Source organism: Scardinius erythrophthalmus, assembly GCF_964197995.2.
Source record: "Scardinius erythrophthalmus genome assembly, chromosome: 23".
Classification (NCBI taxonomy): Eukaryota; Metazoa; Chordata; class Actinopteri; order Cypriniformes; family Leuciscidae; genus Scardinius; species Scardinius erythrophthalmus.
In genome coordinates, this window is record NC_138243.1 from 9,894,267 (window position 1) to 9,912,908 (window position 18,642).

At 38.0% G+C, this 18,642-nt stretch overlaps 1 protein-coding gene across 2 annotated transcripts in view; it reads right to left on the reverse strand.

Annotated features, from left to right (window-relative positions):
• mtrex (Mtr4 exosome RNA helicase) overlaps positions 1-18,642 on the reverse strand; it is a 39,567-nt gene that overhangs the window by 19,451 nt on the left and 1,474 nt on the right. For both annotated transcript variants that reach the window (XM_081353794.1, XM_081353795.1), the window contains exons 3-12: positions 17,467-17,533; positions 17,326-17,388; positions 17,131-17,243; positions 14,412-14,586; positions 14,242-14,332; positions 13,991-14,115; positions 12,080-12,178; positions 11,620-11,737; positions 9,826-9,957; positions 7,547-7,626 (exon numbers count right to left, since the gene is read on the reverse strand). In XM_081353794.1, the coding sequence (XP_081209920.1) occupies positions 7,547-7,626; positions 9,826-9,957; positions 11,620-11,737; positions 12,080-12,178; positions 13,991-14,115; positions 14,242-14,332; positions 14,412-14,586; positions 17,131-17,243; positions 17,326-17,388; positions 17,467-17,533 (1,063 nt within the window). The remainder of the gene's footprint in view (positions 1-7,546; positions 7,627-9,825; positions 9,958-11,619; positions 11,738-12,079; positions 12,179-13,990; positions 14,116-14,241; positions 14,333-14,411; positions 14,587-17,130; positions 17,244-17,325; positions 17,389-17,466; positions 17,534-18,642) is intronic.

Genomic DNA, 18,642 nt, shown 5'->3' on the forward strand with positions numbered 1-18,642 from the left:
TTTTTAGCGGCGTGTTGGGGTTTCGGTCCACCAGCCATGTCAACGAAACGAATTAATGAAAATTAGCTTATCAATGCATATCTAAATTCGCGCCTACGGTATCTTTGTAGAAAAAGAAACAAAAAAAGATGCTGCAGCCAATGAGCAGCCGGCAGGGGCTGGCTGCAGGACGACTCAACCTCCACGGACAGCTTTTAATGTTTTATCAGACAATATTAGGGTAATAGGGATAATTAGGGCCGGATTCGGGATTCGGGACAACAGCTTAGATTTCGGGACTGTCCCGAATTTTTCAGGACGTCTGGTCACCCTACATTCAAGTGTTGATAAAGAATGCATTAAGGAAGAATAAAAAGTTTTTTTTGTTTAAAGGCAGAGGCTCTGTTCTTTTGTTATATTGCATGTTCAGATATTCATACGATAAAATATTCTGGGGACCATGAAATTGTGAACACGATAAAAAATGCTGGCGGTGGCTGGCAGAGAAAGAGTTTATTGTAAAAAATGTTTTTTTTTTTTCTTTTCCACAAAAAAGGCAGCACTGATCTCTTCCATACCAGCCTCTCTCAAACTTTTTTCAGTCAGGGCACCTTTCAAAAGTGCATAAAATCTCAAGGCACCCCAGTGTAAAATATAATTTAAAAACACTGCATAACCCAAATGCAAATGCAAATTGTATATATATTTATCTAAAATGAATTGACAATTTTATTAATCCGTTCATAATATGTTTAACCCTTTCACACGTAAATTTAAAATATTCTGTCTGACCCCCCCAGCGTGAGTTTTTCAAGGGGACCGTTATTTAGAATGTGTCACTTTATGGTTCCCATGGTGACGCGTCATTGCTTGTCACGTGACACACCGCAGCAACAACAGAGATGAATGAATTATGATCTGCTTTTATGTCATTTTTACTTTTTTATTCAAAATATTCACAAATTTGTTAGATATGGCATGAAATATCTGATATTCCGATTGTCAAATATATGCAAGTGGAAGTGTTTTGTTTTTTGAACACCATTATAACGATCGCGTTAGTTGAGCTGTATGCGCGTGGGCGCCGCCATGTTAGTTTGTGCCGCAGAGCAGTTCAGAGAATCGGATCTGTTGGATTTACAACAAGTGAATTCATCCACTTCTCCCGAAATACATAAAAGTAAGTGGCAGGTGAACTGGGAGAAGAATAGAGTAAATTTTAAAGTTACTTACACAATGTGTATCTGATATGAATAAAACTAATTATAGCCTAATATAAATTATTATTATTGCCTCTTCCTTTGACATCAGTGTGTATTTTACAAACTCTAAATGTATTGTTTTTTTAGTAATTATGTCTGAAACCTAAAACAAACATTATGTGGATGAAAACACTGAAAAGTTGTGATATATGACAGCTGAGCGCGCCTGTCTCTGGCTCAGCTCCAGCCAACGCGCGAAAGCATATTTGAATTTAGCAGTTGATCACGTCATGCACTGACCGTTCTAATCACACCGGTGCTCCAGGGACCAGCCTAGACTGATCGTACGTGCGAAAGGGTTAAAAGAAGAAGAATGTATTTATGTAAATTAAAATATATTTATATATGAAATGTCAGAATTATTATTTTTTTTTAGCCTACGTAATTTTTTGGCGGCACCCCTGACACAGTCAGGGGCACCCCAGACACAGTCAGGGGGCACCCCAGACACAGTCAGGGGGCACCCCAGTGTGCCGCGGCACCCACTTTGAGAAAGGCTGTTCCATACAATGAGATTTATCTTATTTAAAATGTAACGCTATTGAAGATTTAATACATATAAAAATTAATATTTAAAAAAAATTCAAACAATGAGGAGCAAATTAAAATCTATCATTTTTGTGAGGGTAGTGAAAATATCCGCAAATGCAAATCGTGGTCAACAGCGTGAAAAGCTCAGGATGAGCTTGCAGAAATGTAGCATTGAGAACAAACAGGCAGGGGTCAAGTTGAAGGATGGTCCGTTCCTCATAAAGGCAACATTTACACAAACTGAAAAGTTGAACAGTCCTGTAATCTCTCATCCTCCAACAGCAGGCATTCTGATGGAGGATCATTTTATCTTCACACTGACAGAGCGTCCTTGAAGACCATCTGATCTGAGATCAGCACCTCTACTGCATGAGCACAAGCCTAGCTCTGCTCTCCTACAACATGCAAAAGGATGACAGCAAAAATGATGTAGGAGTAACAGTGAACAGGAGGGCTGAAGAGAGTGGAAAGTTTTACGAGCCTCTTAAAACCATTTTGGGAATTGCTAACACAGATCCACCTCAAACAAGTTTCACATGTACAGCCTGACTTTGCTGTGGTTTGTGTGGCAGGTCTTCAATTAACAAAGAACTTATGAGTTTAGTGAATATTTCGGTAAAACAGAAAAACTTTACAAATCGGGATTTTAATTATAGTACAAGAAAGAACATCTTTAAATGTGGTCCATGTGAGGAAAATATTAGGGTAGTCAAAAAGATAAAAATAGATTTATTAGCAATTGTGTATGTGCCACTTACTATCATTAAAAGTATCAGTTACACTATTTTAAGGTGTCATTGTTACAGTGTAATTATATATTTAAAGTAGGGCTTGCATAGACTAGTCGAGTAGTCGATAGATTGACTACTTCAACCACTAGTCGACGCTGTCGGAAACAATCGACTACTCGAGCGTCCATTAACCATAAATGAATTAAAAATGGCGAATGTCACCAACAGACACCACACGTCATTTGTGTGGAAGTATTTCATCAAGGATGACAAAAAATATTGTAATTGGCCAACTCTGCAAGAGGCCGTTCACATATTGCGTCTAAAAACGTGTGGAAAGAGCGCGCGGCCGTGCCGATGTCTCCTACAAGCGCTCGCGCTCCTGTGGCGTCTGTCGTCGCTATGCAACCAAACTGCGCTCTCCATGATGACGTCGAAGTAGTTATCATTCAGCAAAGGATTAATTTATTTCTAACCCTTGCATTATCTTTACTACTAGATATATTTCTGGAGATGAGAAGGAAAAACCCGCCTGGAAAAACTAGTGCAACATGTACAACGCTTGCCGCGGCCGCGCGCCTACATTTGAAAAAACGACCTTGAGCGCAGAAAAAACGCGATATGTGAACGGCCCCTAGAAGCAGACGTCTGAAATGAAAGGCAGGAACGGCTATTTATTTGGCTTTAGACTGTTACATGAAAATTTAAAAAAGAAATGTCATAATTACAATGTTTTGAGAGTTTACTTATGTAATTGTTGCATTAGGCTATGCATTAATAAATGTTTATTGATAAGATCTAGCTATTTCATGTCTTTTCATTTACAGTAGCATGAACGACGAGTAGTCGAGTAACTCGAGTATTGTTTTGATAAGAAATCGACTAGCAGAAATCAGTAGTCGTGCAACCCCTAATTTAAAGCAACACCAAGGAACTTTTCCTCTGCGGTCGCCCTACAGGTTGGAAGCGGAATTGTCCATTACCGCTGTCGTAAATAATTTAGCCTACCGCATCCAACAGTCGCACGCACACGCTCGATGTTTATCCAGCACCGGCTTTGGAATCTATTGTAATGCTTGCTGTAAAGCAAGTCAAATTTGTAGTTTTCTTATGTCTCATTAGAACTACAGAAACGCAACCCGATCTGGCAATCTTACATAGCGTGGATATACCAGATAAAGGGCCGCAAAGCGGTGGCATAAGTGCCTTTCACCCTGTCACGACTTGATGAACCACTGAAACGATTTTGGAAACATTATTTGAAGGTAAAAAATCCTAGTGTTGCTTTAAGTACTGAGTAATATTAAGCAACAACATGTACTTACTATAGGGTTAGGGTAGGACTACGGTTTGGTTGAGGGTTAGTTGCATGTAATTATGCATAATTTACTGTTATTACTATTGTAAGTACATGTAACGCATGTAACAAGGACACTAAAATAAAGTGTTACCAAAACATCAAAAGTTTGGGGTAGGTAAAAAAAATAATTAAATATGAAAATTTCTTATGCTCACTGCATTTATTTTCAATTTATTAAAAAGACAGGGTAACACTATTTTAAGAAGTTACATTTACTGTTATTACTATAGTAAGTACATGACATGTAGTAACGTGTAACTATGTCACCTTAAAATAAAGTGTTACCAAAGACAGTAAAATGGTAATATTGTGAAATATTGCAATCTAAACTAACTGTTTTACTATATTTGAATAAAACATATTTATTATTCCTGTGATGGCAAAGCTGAGTTTTTAGCATCATTACTTTAGTAGGGATTTCACGGTGAGGAAAATTCACACAATACTGATACCACCAGGGGTATCAGGGAGACACTATCAATATGCCGGGTATTGAAATCACTTTTGAATGCATGCTTGCTTTTCAATTTTGTTTTCAAATTCGTGATGATCTGTGTACTTTGTGTATAGGGATGGCATGTGCTCTCAGGCACTTCCAAGTGTTGCAAATTTTTTATTATTATTAAAATATTTGGGTCTTTGAGTGCACACCACACTGCACAAGTCTGGTGTTACATGTGCATTAGCTCAATGGCAGCAATCTACTGAAATTAGATTAGTAAAAAAAAAGGTTTATTTAAAAAAAAAAACATTACTGTTGTAAAGATTGTGACTACTTTAAACAAATGTCATGCAAGTAAAATAATAAGAAATATGACATTAATATGAGCATTTACAATTTTTTGAAATATCCAGGCAGCAATAAGCGTTATTGTCTAAGCAAATAAATTAAACATCATCAATTTTATAATTTTATTGTCAACATAGACCAATGAAATGTGATATGATAGACCATAAAATTATTGTACAAAAAGTATATGCAGTAGCAGCTTCTGGCTGTAAAATATAGGTAGGCAGATTCTGGATCTGCTAGTTTATGATAAACATTTTGTAAGCTTTATATTCTAATTGCTGAACACATCAGACAGTTTTGGCAGAATTATATTGTCCTTATGTTATTCAGCCTGAGGGTGGCGCTCTAATGACGATTGATAGACTAGTACTGGTGTTAATTTCGTTAATGAAATCTGACAAAAAAAAAAGTTTGTTTACAACCATTATTTTCCATTACTAATACGAGACGTCACCAACATCCTTAAACGATAACTGTGACTATATCAACATGCAATATCGTTAAGACGAGACTAAAATGTAGTTAAAATATAAAAACTTAAGAGACGACAAAACATTAGACTCTTTTTAATAAGCCGACAAGCTAAGTTCACATACTTGTTGCTCTGAAAAACAATGCTACAGCCAGTTATTCTACTCTGAAATGTGTTCCGTGTCGGAATGTCTGTTTTTGTTTCGGTCTGTGTGATCTCGCCCACTGCCCATTTACCCAGTAGCATTTCCACACCCCGGGTTGCCAGTTGGAGGAAAACCGCAAACAAACTAGATCAGAGATCGCAGATTCTAACCGACCTAAAAATCCACAGCATCCATCTAAAAATCTCTATGAACGGGAGCATATTAAAGGGTTAGTTCACCCAAAGATGAAAATTCTGTCAGTAATTACTCACCCTCAACCCCGTAAGACTTTGGTTCATCTTCGCAACACAAATTAAGATATTTTTGATGAAATCTGAGAGCTGTCTCACTCCTTCATAGGCTGCTATGTAATTTCATCTGCCGGCCCAGAAAAGTTAGTAAAGAAATCGCTAAAATAGTCCAAGTGACTACAGTGGCTCAACCTTAAGTTTATCAAGCGGCGAGAATACTTATTGTGCGAAAAAACAAAACAAAAATAACGACATTATTCAACTATTCTTTTTCTTCTGCGTGGGCCTCTGACGCGAGTTCACGAGAGCGCCACGATGCATGCGCGAGAACTGAGATGATGACGCAGATGTGTCTCGATGTAGTGTCTAAAATGGTTCTAAAGCGTGCATTTCCTGGATGTCCGAATCGTGAGAAACCGAGAAAACATAAAAGTGCCTTACCAATGGCACAAAATGAATGGCTTCCCTTTCAAACTTTCCCATCAAATGATCGTGAGCGTCATCATCTCAGTTCTCGCGCATGCATCGTGGCGCTCTAGTGAACTCGTGTCAGAGGCCCACACAGAAGAAAATGTATAGTTGAATAAAGTCGTTATTTTTGTTTGTTTTTTTGCACACAAAAAGTATTCTCATCACTTGATAAACTTAAAGTTGAGCAACTCTAGTCACTTGGACTATTTTAACGATGTTTTTACTAACTTTTCTGGGCCAGCAGAAGCAAACAAATACAGACAGACAGACAAACAAGTAAGCTGGAGTTTAGTGATCTCCATTTGAGATTTTCTGCTTGAATGAAAGTGTCTTTTAGTCGCTTGCGCTGTTTGCTGCGACAAAATCTGCGATCAAACCTTCTCAGTGATGAACCGTAATAAATCCAAACATGGATCTCTCGAATATATTTGCGATTGTGGTCGCTGAATAAATGCACTTACGCAACTTCATTGTGACAACACAAGTCTTTTTTGCTGCTGTTTTAATACATTAATGCAATTTGGAATTATTGGATTTCTAGGAATTTTACTGTTTTACCAGCAGGCCTATATGATACATAGCCCATAATAAATAAGGAAACTAGGTGAGGTAAAATAAACCATGTGTATGGGTTGACATTCTCTTGATTTGTGCTTGTAGGTCAAAATGCAATAATCGTAATGAAAATGTAAAAATACATTTCTATTTATTAGAATTGATTATAATTTAACCATTATGCAGCATGATGAAAATCGGACTAAGTTTTCATTGACTAAAACTAAACTAAAATAGTAAAAAAACTTGACTAAACAAAAACAGGAAACTAAGGTTGCCTAAATATGATAAAAACTAAAAAGTACATTTTGAAACAGGACTAAGACTAAATTTAAAAAAAAAAGCTGACAAAATTATCACTTTAGTACACACGACAAACTCATAGAATGCCATCTTGGAATTGCTAAGTATCGTCCGAATGTTGTTTTAAAACATTACAAGTTATGGAGGAATTCCAGTGAGGAAAAGACAGCCATGTCTATTCTCAAACATAAAACAGACACAACAGAACTACGGTATATAAAAGCTATTCACATGAGCAAGTTTAAACTAAAGGGTATTACTGTAATTTGATACGCTACTCCACATAGGAAGAACAGACGTGCCAACAAGTTACTGACTTGATGCAGACACACAGCTGAAGTGGACTGATAGAGTCTTGTTTTGGAGCGAGGTTTACGTAAGGTCACGTGAAAATAAGCGGGACAGCCAGAAATCTGCCCCATTTTTCTCCACAGATTTACATCCGCTGCCCCACTTAGTATCATGATACATGCCTGCTGAAGCCATGCGCTAAATTTGAATATATCTTGCTCACTTTACGACTAAAAAATAGTCAAGAAAATACGAAATATTGTGTTGCAGAATGCTGAGCACATGCATAATTTATTATTAATTCAGTGTATGGTCTATGTTTGCATGAATGTTTTGGTGGGGCTCTGGTGCCACACTTGGCCTTACAGACGAGCCGCGGATGAGTATATGCAAAGAATTTACCTGTGGCAGCTTTTTATCTTCATCAGAGAGGCAGTCTGTGGCGTTGCTGAACACTTCTTCCACCAGTTTTTTCTCGTCATCTGGGATTGGATAGAGAAATTAGAAATCAGACATCAAACTGGGAATTTCAGAGGACCGGTGCTAGAAAGCGCAAATGGCTTTTGATAGTTCAGTGTGCATGTGTCAGCTCAAAGGCCTCCGAAACACAGCCAGCATCACAAAGTTAGGTGTGTGTGTGTGTGTGTGTGCGCTTTACACAGCTGCTCAAAGGACTTTCCATGATCGTATGAAAAGCACTACAAACCAGAGAGATATAGACATAGTAGGGTCAGTGTAGACAATGAAAATATCCAAGAAGGGTATTGAGGAAAGGGAGAGTTGCCATGTTTTCCTGCTCCCAACAGAGGCTAGAAACAATGTGTCATGATGGATTAGAACATCTCTATTTCTGCCTGCAGCACGTGGTGTAGTCAGGTCTCACAAGGCTTAGCACGTTCAAACTTACAGCATAAATTAAAAACTAAATTTAAACCAGCAGTTCAACTAGTTTTGCTGCATTTCCAACACAATGGCAAAGTTGTCACAAACAAGTCTTTAAAATAAAATACTGAAGTTTTTGAAAACAACAGCAATAAAAGCTCTCAAAGTCATGCAATAAAATGTATTAAACTATTTTTGTGACATTAACATAAAAATTCAATTGCACAATATAATTTCAAATTAACTTGCACTCTTTAAACAGTTAAATTTAGCAGTCATTAATGGTCATGGTGTAATGTATTAAGTAAAAAGTAATACATTTAAATATCTTATTCATAATATAATAATTTTTCTGAATTCTCAAAAATGTCATTAATAAAAATCATCAGGTTGTACCAAATTACAATTAACAACCTCAATTTACCTTTCCAAGTCACAAGATCAAAATGTCTGATATTTTAAGAGACTAAATGACCTTGACACACTCACGAGGGTCTGCAGGGGTCCTCTTTTTTCCCTATGATTTTGCGTTTTGGTTGCACCACATGACTTTGATTTGGCAAATAAATGTTTAAAATATTTATAATATTTCAACAGCTGCTTCAATGCTTTTTTTATTTCCAAGAATAAATAATAAAACAGACAAAAGTACTTAAGGTTTTCTTTTCAAGAATGTTGTTCTTTTAATGAAACTTTTTGTCTTTATGATGATATCAGGACAGTTGAACGACCTTCACTTTTTTTTATACAGTTTATTCAGTTATTCTAATATGCATGACAATATGATTAGATGCACATTACTGTTTTTTTCCCCTTTTTATATACAAAAGAACAGACCAACCAGAACAAAACCACTGATAGAGAGGAACAAGTGCATCTGAATATGGTAGTAAGGCCACAGCATAACTTGAGACCACAATATCTCTGCAGCGGTCACTGCTAAAGCAATGCCTCAAAAGATTAGAAAACCAAGAGACCGATCTACTTTTGCATGCGGGAAATGATGAAAATGTTCTGGAAACCCAATAAAAATAAAATCACACTTGAGCTGGAAAGCTCTTATGATGACATCTGCTCAGATAGAGCCAATGAAAACGGTCTCCCCACCTAAAGCAAGACTCGCAAAACAGTTACAGCTGTGTGGAGGACTGCTAGTGTGGTACCAAGTGCTCACCCATATACCATCAAAGGCAAAGGACTTGAGTTTTAAGTGCACACAATTCACAACCAAAACAAGTTTAAAAGTCCGCAATAATGCAACGCTTCTGTGCGTCACCACATCAGTCACTTTTAAAATAAATTAAATTAGGCCATGTAAACCTAAGCGGTATGGGAAATGGCAAAACTTGAGAATGTTAACAGTCACACATGCTGTCCATTTCCCTTAAAAGAGAACAGAAGGTTTGACACGTCAATAGACAGAAGAGGAAGGGCCACGTTCGTGCTTTTGGCTCTGTAACACATTCTGCTTCAACTAGATGAATACTTGATAAAGAACTCCCTGGAACTGTTTTAGAAATGGAAAAATTCCCCAAAGCAACACAAAACTTAGCTCATTTCTTTTTCTGACACTTTATTTGGCCATGATTTGGTTTTAAATCTCTTTCTAATTAATAGGAAAGATAACTCATCATCGCACCAATATTTGATTAACCTTAAGTTCGAGAATGGAAAACTAGCAAATATTTTTCCAAAGAAAAATGTCATGCTCTTCCAAGGCCTAGTTTAGCCCTTGCAAGTGCATAAGCATCAGTAACAGTCTTAGCAAGAAGCATTATTAATTATTATAACATTAATACCTGTGTTGAAATCCAGTTTAGCCACTTGCAGTGCATAGGCCTCACATTCTTTCTTACTGAAGCTGAAGATGATCACCGGCTGGAAGTTCCTTTCCATGATCATCTTCACGATCTTGAAGACGTTAGATGGACCTGACCAAAGATACCATAAATAAACAAAACACCAAAGCAAAAAATAAAAAGCAGCAATGATATAATACAACAATCAGCAGGTTCCAAACATCTAATGCCCTGTTAATGCTTAATATTAAAGGGATAGTTCACTTTGAAATTAATTTGTGATATGTTTTAGCTTACCTCAAGGCCATCCAAGATGTAGGTGTCTTTGTTTCCGCAGTAGTTTCAATTTTGATATTTTTAGGTCAAACCGTTCTTGTCTGTCAGTCGTATAATGCAGGTCTATGGACACTGTTTCAAAACACAAGCACAGAGTCCAAATTAAAACAATTCCCCATCGTCCAAATGAAACAATTCCCCATCATAAGTACACATTGATGGCCTAAGACACGAAACGAGCGGTTTGTGTGAGAAAACGAACAGTATTTATATCGTTGTTATCTCTTGAAAACAACACACGTCCAAATGATCTGACGGCGCGGGCGGGTATAGATATATACATAGATGTCGCCTTGGCTACTGCAGTTCATTGGAACGAAACTGTAGCCAAGCGACATCTATGTATATATCTATACCCGCCCGCGCCGTCAGATCATTTGGACGTGTGTTGTTTTCAAGAGATAACAACGATATAAATACTGTTCGTTTTCTCACACAAACCGCTCGTTTCGTGTCTTAGGCCATCAATGTGTACTTATGATGGGGAATTGTTTCATTTGGACGATGGGGAATTGTTTTAATTTGGACTCTGTGCTTGTGTTTTGAAACAGTGACCATCGACCTGCATTATATGACTGACAGACAAGAACAGTTTGACCTAAAAATATCAAAATTGAAACTACTGCGGAAACAAAGACACCTACATCTTGGATGCCCTTGAGGTAAGCTAAAACATATCACAAATTAATTTCAAAGTGAACTATCCCTTTAATATCCATTCTAAGGCGATTTGATCACATGTGGATATTGCTAAAACAAGCGTAAATGTGAGATACTGAAAATTCATTTTTCATTCCGTAAAACATTTAATTTTGTAATCCAGTGTTTATTAACCATTTATTGGTTGTCTGTGAATTGTTGGTATGCATGACAGCAAAATTCAGTGATAGGAAGTTTTAAAAAAATGTAATCAAGCTGTACATCCTATCACTAGGCAGTAAGTTAAGCTTGATAAGAATCCTGCTCAAAATGTCACATTTGTGGCGAATTTAAATGAAGTGCGTTTGGGAGTCTGAAGACTACTTTGTGCTTTATTTATCCATCTTAGCTGACTAGTTGTAACCAGCTCACCTGAGATGAAGGTTAATATTAGGTGTAAACAGAGCCATATTGTTTCTTCAGATAATTCAATATGAACGATTCACAGTAAATCAATGGGAGTCCATCTGAGGTTAACCATTTATCTGAACAAGTAACTGAATTGTGGCCCCTAAATGCACAATCTTACACAATTGTACCTTAATCAACATGGAACATTTCACAACACATTGTGTGTCCATAATCTGATTTATGATGTGCAAAAAGGCACATTAAACAAATAAAAGGAATAAAATGTGGGGTTGGATCAAACTGATTGGATCTTAAAAGTGGGCGTCGGATACCAGAAGAGAGCAACTTTTTTTGTCCTTGCAATAACATTGTGCCATTTTGATTTTATAATGGCTTTTAAATACTAACCTTTGGTTCCACCCCTTCTGCCTTTGGGGTCCCATTTGCCCCCAGTGTTGCCTCCACTGTCCCCCACATCCCTCAGGACCTGCATAGCGGTGTTAAAATTGTCTTCTCTGAAGTCTCCCTGATAAGAAATGCCCCAAAAAACATGATTACGTAACTGCAGTTATACTAGGAACATTTTTTTAAACTTGATCAGCTTGTTGCGTAGCTGTGGCTTGGCAGTTATACAAAACACACACGCACTCTGATATTTCAGCATTCAGGATCTGTGCTTAATTACATGTAGATGTGTCATTCTTGAATGAAAGCTCCAGTCTACACCCATCTCAGATAATGTTACACAAATTCCCTATATTGTAAAACAGAGGGCGGCACACACCCGAGATCACACAGGTATGTTTAACCTTCATCTCTGAATAGTTGCATTAAAGCTTTTATTCCGTCAAAGTATTTGGCTACTTACATTCTCGTCCACAACAAGATGGAGTCCATCGCCCCCTGCTGGAAAGACGTAGTGCTGCAGTGGAGTGGGGCGGTAGTCTGTGTACACCACGTGACAAGGCTGCAAGTAAACAAGGAAATCACATTCATCCTGGAGGCATTAAAAACTCAGATCCACTTCCTTTAAACTGAATCCATTTGCTTTAGCAAACATTGCTGATTAAACTAGACCACACCTTCTGCGCTTGCTCTGTACTGGGTTAGTGGGGCATTTTGAGTGATTGACAACATTCAGTGTTTTATAAATATCATTTATATACTTATAGTATTTATTAATATTTTTTAGCTTTTTTATATTTTCAGATTACATTTTAATTGTAATATAAGGTTATAATTTTGTTGTGCATCTTAGCTTTAATTTATTTTTATTTCAGCTTTAGCCTTAGTAATTTTAGTACTTCAACTTATTTCAGTTTCCAATTGTTTTAAATGGAATTTTAAATGGAATCTAATATTTATTTTATCTCAAATGCCAAAAACAATTTTCAAATGTTTTAGTTCACAATACCACTGGATAGGAGATTTCTAGGGCATCCTGAGTGGTTGTTGATAGGTGTTAATGTTGAAAGACATTCTGGGTGGTGGCTAACATGTTCAGACTGGTTGGTTTAAAGGGGACCTATTATGCAAAATTCACTTTTGCATGCTGTTTGGACATAAATGTGTGTTGGCAGTGTGTGTACACAACCACCCAATAGTGATAAAAATCCACTCGCTCCTTTTTTATTAATCCCCATAAATCATCAGCAGTGTCTCCCAACGACCTGTTTTCAGAATGCGGCTTTAGTGATTATCAAGACCGAATATGCTAATCAATGACTACACATAAGCTACATAAATTAATCAACTAACCATTCAGAAATGTCCTGTTGCTTCTACATGTCACTTCTTCTTGAGTCTCTCCATCATTGTCTGACTCCGGTTTGAACATAAAAGGCTAAAAGTTTTAGAAATGTTCAGTGCATGTCTGTGTGAGTGCAAGCTGTTGAAGCTCCGCCCCCTGTGTACTTATGCACTTCTTATACTGTGTTAACTCAGCTCTTACGGTGATTTTCTGGAGTAAAACTGATGCTTCATCTTTTGTGTGATGTACAATAAACTTTATTAAACTCATCAGTATATTTTTGATCATCATTCGCGTCCAAAACAGCAGACTTGTAGGCTATCAAAAGTGGATACATAAAAGCAGATGACAAATACGTTATAACCGTAATTAAACTAAACTATACCTGTTCCATCTCCATACAGCACTCTGACTCTATAGGCATTATTGTCCGACTCCTGGTCGAAATGAACACCGTTACTGAGAGTTTCTGATATTATCATCATTCTGTGAGATGAGACTGAGCGCGAGCTCATGAAGCTCCGCCCCCTTTGCCATGCAGCAGCAGCTTATTTGCATTTAAAGGGCACACACTGAAACAGCATGTTTTTCTGAGTACCAAAAAGTGACAATTTAAACATGCTGTAAAAAAATGATCTGTTGGATATTTTGAGCTGAAACTTCACATACACACTGGGGACATCAGAGACTTATTTTACATCTTGTGAAAAGTGGCATAATAGGTCCCCTTTAACATAAGAGTGGTTGACAGCAGGTTGCTAAGGTGTTCTAGATGGTTGCTAGGCTATTAATTGAGAAAGAAATTTAGAGCAATTTAAAGCAGATCAAAGGTTTGTGTGTTGACATTTGGATTTTAAATTCATGAACACTGAAGCAGACTTTGAACATTCTATCAATCTTTGTATTTAATTATAGGAACTAAAATTAAGAATGTTCAATGCAAGTCTATGGGATATTAGACCTTTCACTGGAGGAAACTCACCAGATCTGTCAGGAAAACAAAAAAACAGAATGAACACAATGACTAACCTGTTTGTGGAGGTGGCAAATCCACTCCGCAAACTGTCGGGCGTTGGGAATGGTGGCTGACAGGAAGACATGGTGCACATTGTCCGGCAGTAGGATGATGGTTTCCTCCCACACAACTCCACGCTCTGCAGGTCACATGACCCAGAAAGACAAACTCAATGACAGCAAACATGCGATAAACTATTACGCACTTCATAATATTTCAGGGAACTTTTGTATTTTCTGCCAATTAAACATTATATACAACCTACCCGAGTCTCTCATGTAATGGATCTCATCAAAGATGACCCATGCCACCTCCCTCATAACCTCTGACCCTCTGTAGAGCATGCTCCTCAAAATCTGAAACACCCCAACAGAACAATAAATCAATAAAGAACCAGTCGTTGATGTTGCGGCGGATAACGGGCCGCTGTCTCACCTCGGTGGTCATGACCAGACAGGAAGCTGTGGGGTTAATAGTGACGTCACCGGTCATCAGACCAACATCCTGGAACTCTTCGTACATCTCTCTGTACTTCTGATTGCTCAAAGCTTTGATGGGACTGGTGAAGATGACCCGCTGCTTTTCTCGGAGCGCCAGGGCAATGGCATACCTGCGTGCAGAAGGAAACACACTGAGATCTAAGGCAGTGTTTCTCAACCACTGCATCACAAGACCGTTTTGAGTGGGTAGCAGTGTGTAGTCAAAGACACAACAACTTAATTCTACATGTTTGACTGCTCTGTCAGACAGAATGGGTTTTTCCACTCTACTGCTCTACTTTTCCACAGTTTTTCTATGTAAATGCGCTAGGCTAGGCGGACGTGTTTGAGTGCTTGCATCTCACGTCTTTTGCGTGTGACATGGCGTTCTAAAAACATGAAGTCAAAGGAAGTTAAACTTATAAAACACGTCTCTAGACGTCTGTTTTTTGTTCTACCGACCTGCGTCTCACATTGTACTGATTCGGTCCTGATGTCAGGCTAAATGTCAGTGTCATTATTCTAATGTTATTTTCAGAACTTGTCAGGCCCAGCTCACACAATGCATTTTTGCGGTCAAAATTCTAAGGATGCAATGTTGTTACATTGTCAATTACCAAAAAGTACAAATACAGTACATAAATGGCACATGTGTTAGCGAAGAAGGATTTGCATTAGAGCTGGGCGATTTTTTCCCCTAAAAAAATCTGCGATTTTTTTATAAAAAACTCGATTTACGATTCGATTCGATTTTTCTCCCCCCATTTAAAACAAAATAACTGCGAACTGTAAATATATTTTAAAAATATATATTTATTGTATTTAATTAAAGTGCATCAACATAAAATTGCAAAGGCAAACCCTTTCTCTAACTGAAAAGTCACTGTGCAGTCAGTGTGCAACAAAGATTGTTAAACATCCAAATTATTTATACTGTATTTGGATTGAGCTAATAAAACAACAAAAAATCCTGAAGTAACTCTTGCCTGGTTCAGATTACACGATTTTTTTGTCTGTTACGATAGTCACTGTCAGATTACACGATTTTGACTCCTAAAAATCTTGTCATGTCGTGGACAAGAAACATGTCAGACTACACATTGTTTTACGACCAGTCATCGCGAGCCGTCTCACACACTCATTCACTCGCACATATAGGCTACACAAGGTCACTCACATAGCCTGCACACACACACACACACACACACACACACACACACACACACTCACTCACTCGCACATACACACACTCTCTCTCTCTCTCTCTCTCTCTCTCACACACACACACACACTCTCGCGCACACAGTCACTCACTCTCCCTCACTCACTCACTCGCGCGCGCGCCGTCGTCATCGTGGAGGACCGTTAAAACATCAAACATGCTAGTCTTTTTGTCGTGATGTCGTGAAGCATCGAGGGCTGCGCCGCAGGGAGCGTTCTACGGAAACCCTGAAGGAAGATTTGGCGAATGCAAAATGTATGTATTGGGAGAAAAAAAATCTAAAAAATCGATTTTTTGAAAATATGAATCGATTTGACCTACCAACTCGATTTTTAAATCAAATCGATTTTTTTCCCAGCCCTAATTTGCATGCAGGTATGATTATTCTATTCATCAGGATCAGTGTTTTATTAACAGTTATACTACTGGCTGTTGAATGCTTAAATCTGATTGGTTAACGAACATTCTGAGGTGTGCAATTATTTTCAGGGAAACGCATGACCGCATTACAATTCAATATCACTTCGCAAAATGATTTCAAACGCACACACACATACACGGTAATGTGTTGTCAGCGCTGCTCTGACGATTTTGCCAGTAAAATAGTTTAACAACTTAAAAGCTACAAGACATTTCTCACTACCGATTTAATAACAGCGCTGTTCTTGGAGCAGATAAACTTAAGTTTCACTATTAGTAGAGACGCACACTGTTGAGAGACGCGGTGACTCAGGTAATGCATACACACTTGATAACTCTCTCTCCCTCTAATAACTGCATTAGTCTTATCTGTGGCTCAAGCCTCCTTTTACTAGCTCTAAAATTATGTTTTGGGATTACAGAGGTGTGGGATTAGATGCGTTTTCTTAACGGCCGTTTCCCACCGCAAGCGGCACATATTTTTTCCGGTGTGCACATTAACCAGTGAGTGCATTCACACCAGGAGCAGGAGCATCACATGAGCAGCAGTGAAGAGGGGGTTTCAGCGCAGAGTATATTTTTGCTGCGCTGCTCACGCTCAATTAAAGTGAAAGCACACTTTACGCTGTACAGACGCTTCCAGTGTAAACACTCTTGCGTGTCTGCAGCTGCAGTGACGAATATTACCAAAATACTACCAATTGTATATTTTTGATGACTGTGGTGGTTCATCCCAACTTACTTGTTATTCGGACTAACTTTGTTATTTAATATATCTTGTAATACTGTTTGTTCATCAGTGTTAGTGATATTCTTACAATTTATGTGTATGTGAACGCTACTTGTTTGTGTGTCAGCCATTTTTGAGAAATAAATTTGCTTGGTTCAAATTCATAAAAACTGAGGTTGTGGCTTAACGACAATGGGAAACTGTGTGTCCGATGACCAAACCAGTTGAGAACCACTGATTTAAAGAACTGATCTGAAGCAAAAGTGCGCACAGAGAATATATTTCAGTCTAACGGACACTCACTCCGCACACACTGTCTTTCCTGCCGACGTGTGGGCCGACACAAGCACAGACTGGTTGTTATCGATGCACAGGATGGCCTCACGCTGGAAAGGGTCGAGTAAGAAGGGGTACTCCTGCATGAGGGAAAGCAAACCATGTTCAAACAGAAGCAAAGCATTGATGTTGTCATGGGATGTTCAATGAGGTTCAAATCACCTTGGCAGCTTTTCCAACGCGTGGTTTCAGCGGAGTGTATTCCTCACTGGCAGGAAGAACCACCTGAGAGAGGAGGATGGGGTCACCACATGATCATTCCACAGAGAGATGTTTATTTCTACTGTGCGTTTGTGTGTTTACCTCATGAGTGCAGCCCTCCACTGTCTCCACCTGCTCCGCTTTCACTTTAGGCATGAGCTCTGACAGGCTGAAGGATGACACAGATGGACAGAATTACTAGAGGTCAACCAAGAGTGGATTTCACTCATAGGTGTAACTAAGGTTGCAAAATGAATAATCAGCCCAATAATAGTTTAAATGAATAATATGAATTGCTATTTCATTTAATGGTAACACATTGCAATAAGGTCTCATTTGTTACCATTAATAATGTATTAACTAACACGCACAATGAGCAAGACATTTGTTACAATATTTGTTCATTTTTGTTAGTTAATAAAAATCCAGATGTTCATTGTTTGTTCATGTTAGTTCACAGTGCATTAACTAATGTTGACAAATACAACATTTGATTTTAATAAAATAATGTATTAGTATAAAATAATAAAATAAAATAAAGTATTAGTAAAAGTTGGAATAAACATTAAAGATTAATGTCATATTCACCTAGGACGACTTGAGGGTGAGTAAATCATGGGCTAATTTGCATTGTTGGGTGAACTATCCTTTTAATAACCAGGATTAATTGTTAAAGGGGTCATGAACTGGATTGTTTTATTATTTTATAATGTTGCCTGGGGTGCCCTTATAATGTTAGTATGATTTTTACATCAAAAATTGTCATAATTTATAAATAAAAGCCATTTTTCCAAGCCTGATTTCTGCCTCAGATTTGAACGCTCCGTTTTAAGGGGCGTGTCTGCTGTGAGACTGCAGTGCAATCGCCCACTGCTGTGATTGGCTGACATGCTTGCATATGAAATAGCTAGTATTACATGAACTCTCTCGAAAACTTTTACTTCGTTTTTACTATTACAGCTATCGAGATAACAAATCGTGAAAAGTATCGTTTAAAGCATTATATTTAAATCTATTCCATCACATGAAAGGTTGCAGCATGATGAGCACTGAGCGGATGACAGACAGTCTGTTGATCGCGTGAATAAAGATCTTATCATTGCAACGCAATTTTTGCACTCTCACAAATGCTTACACCAAATCACAATGCAAACACGATGTGAATACACAGTAAGAGCTTCGTTGTGTAGTGTAACAGTGTCATTATTTCATCACGAGTTTGGTAAGTGTCCAGATAAGCTCTCGCGGCTCGCGCTGTGCTGTTTGATTGACAGCTTG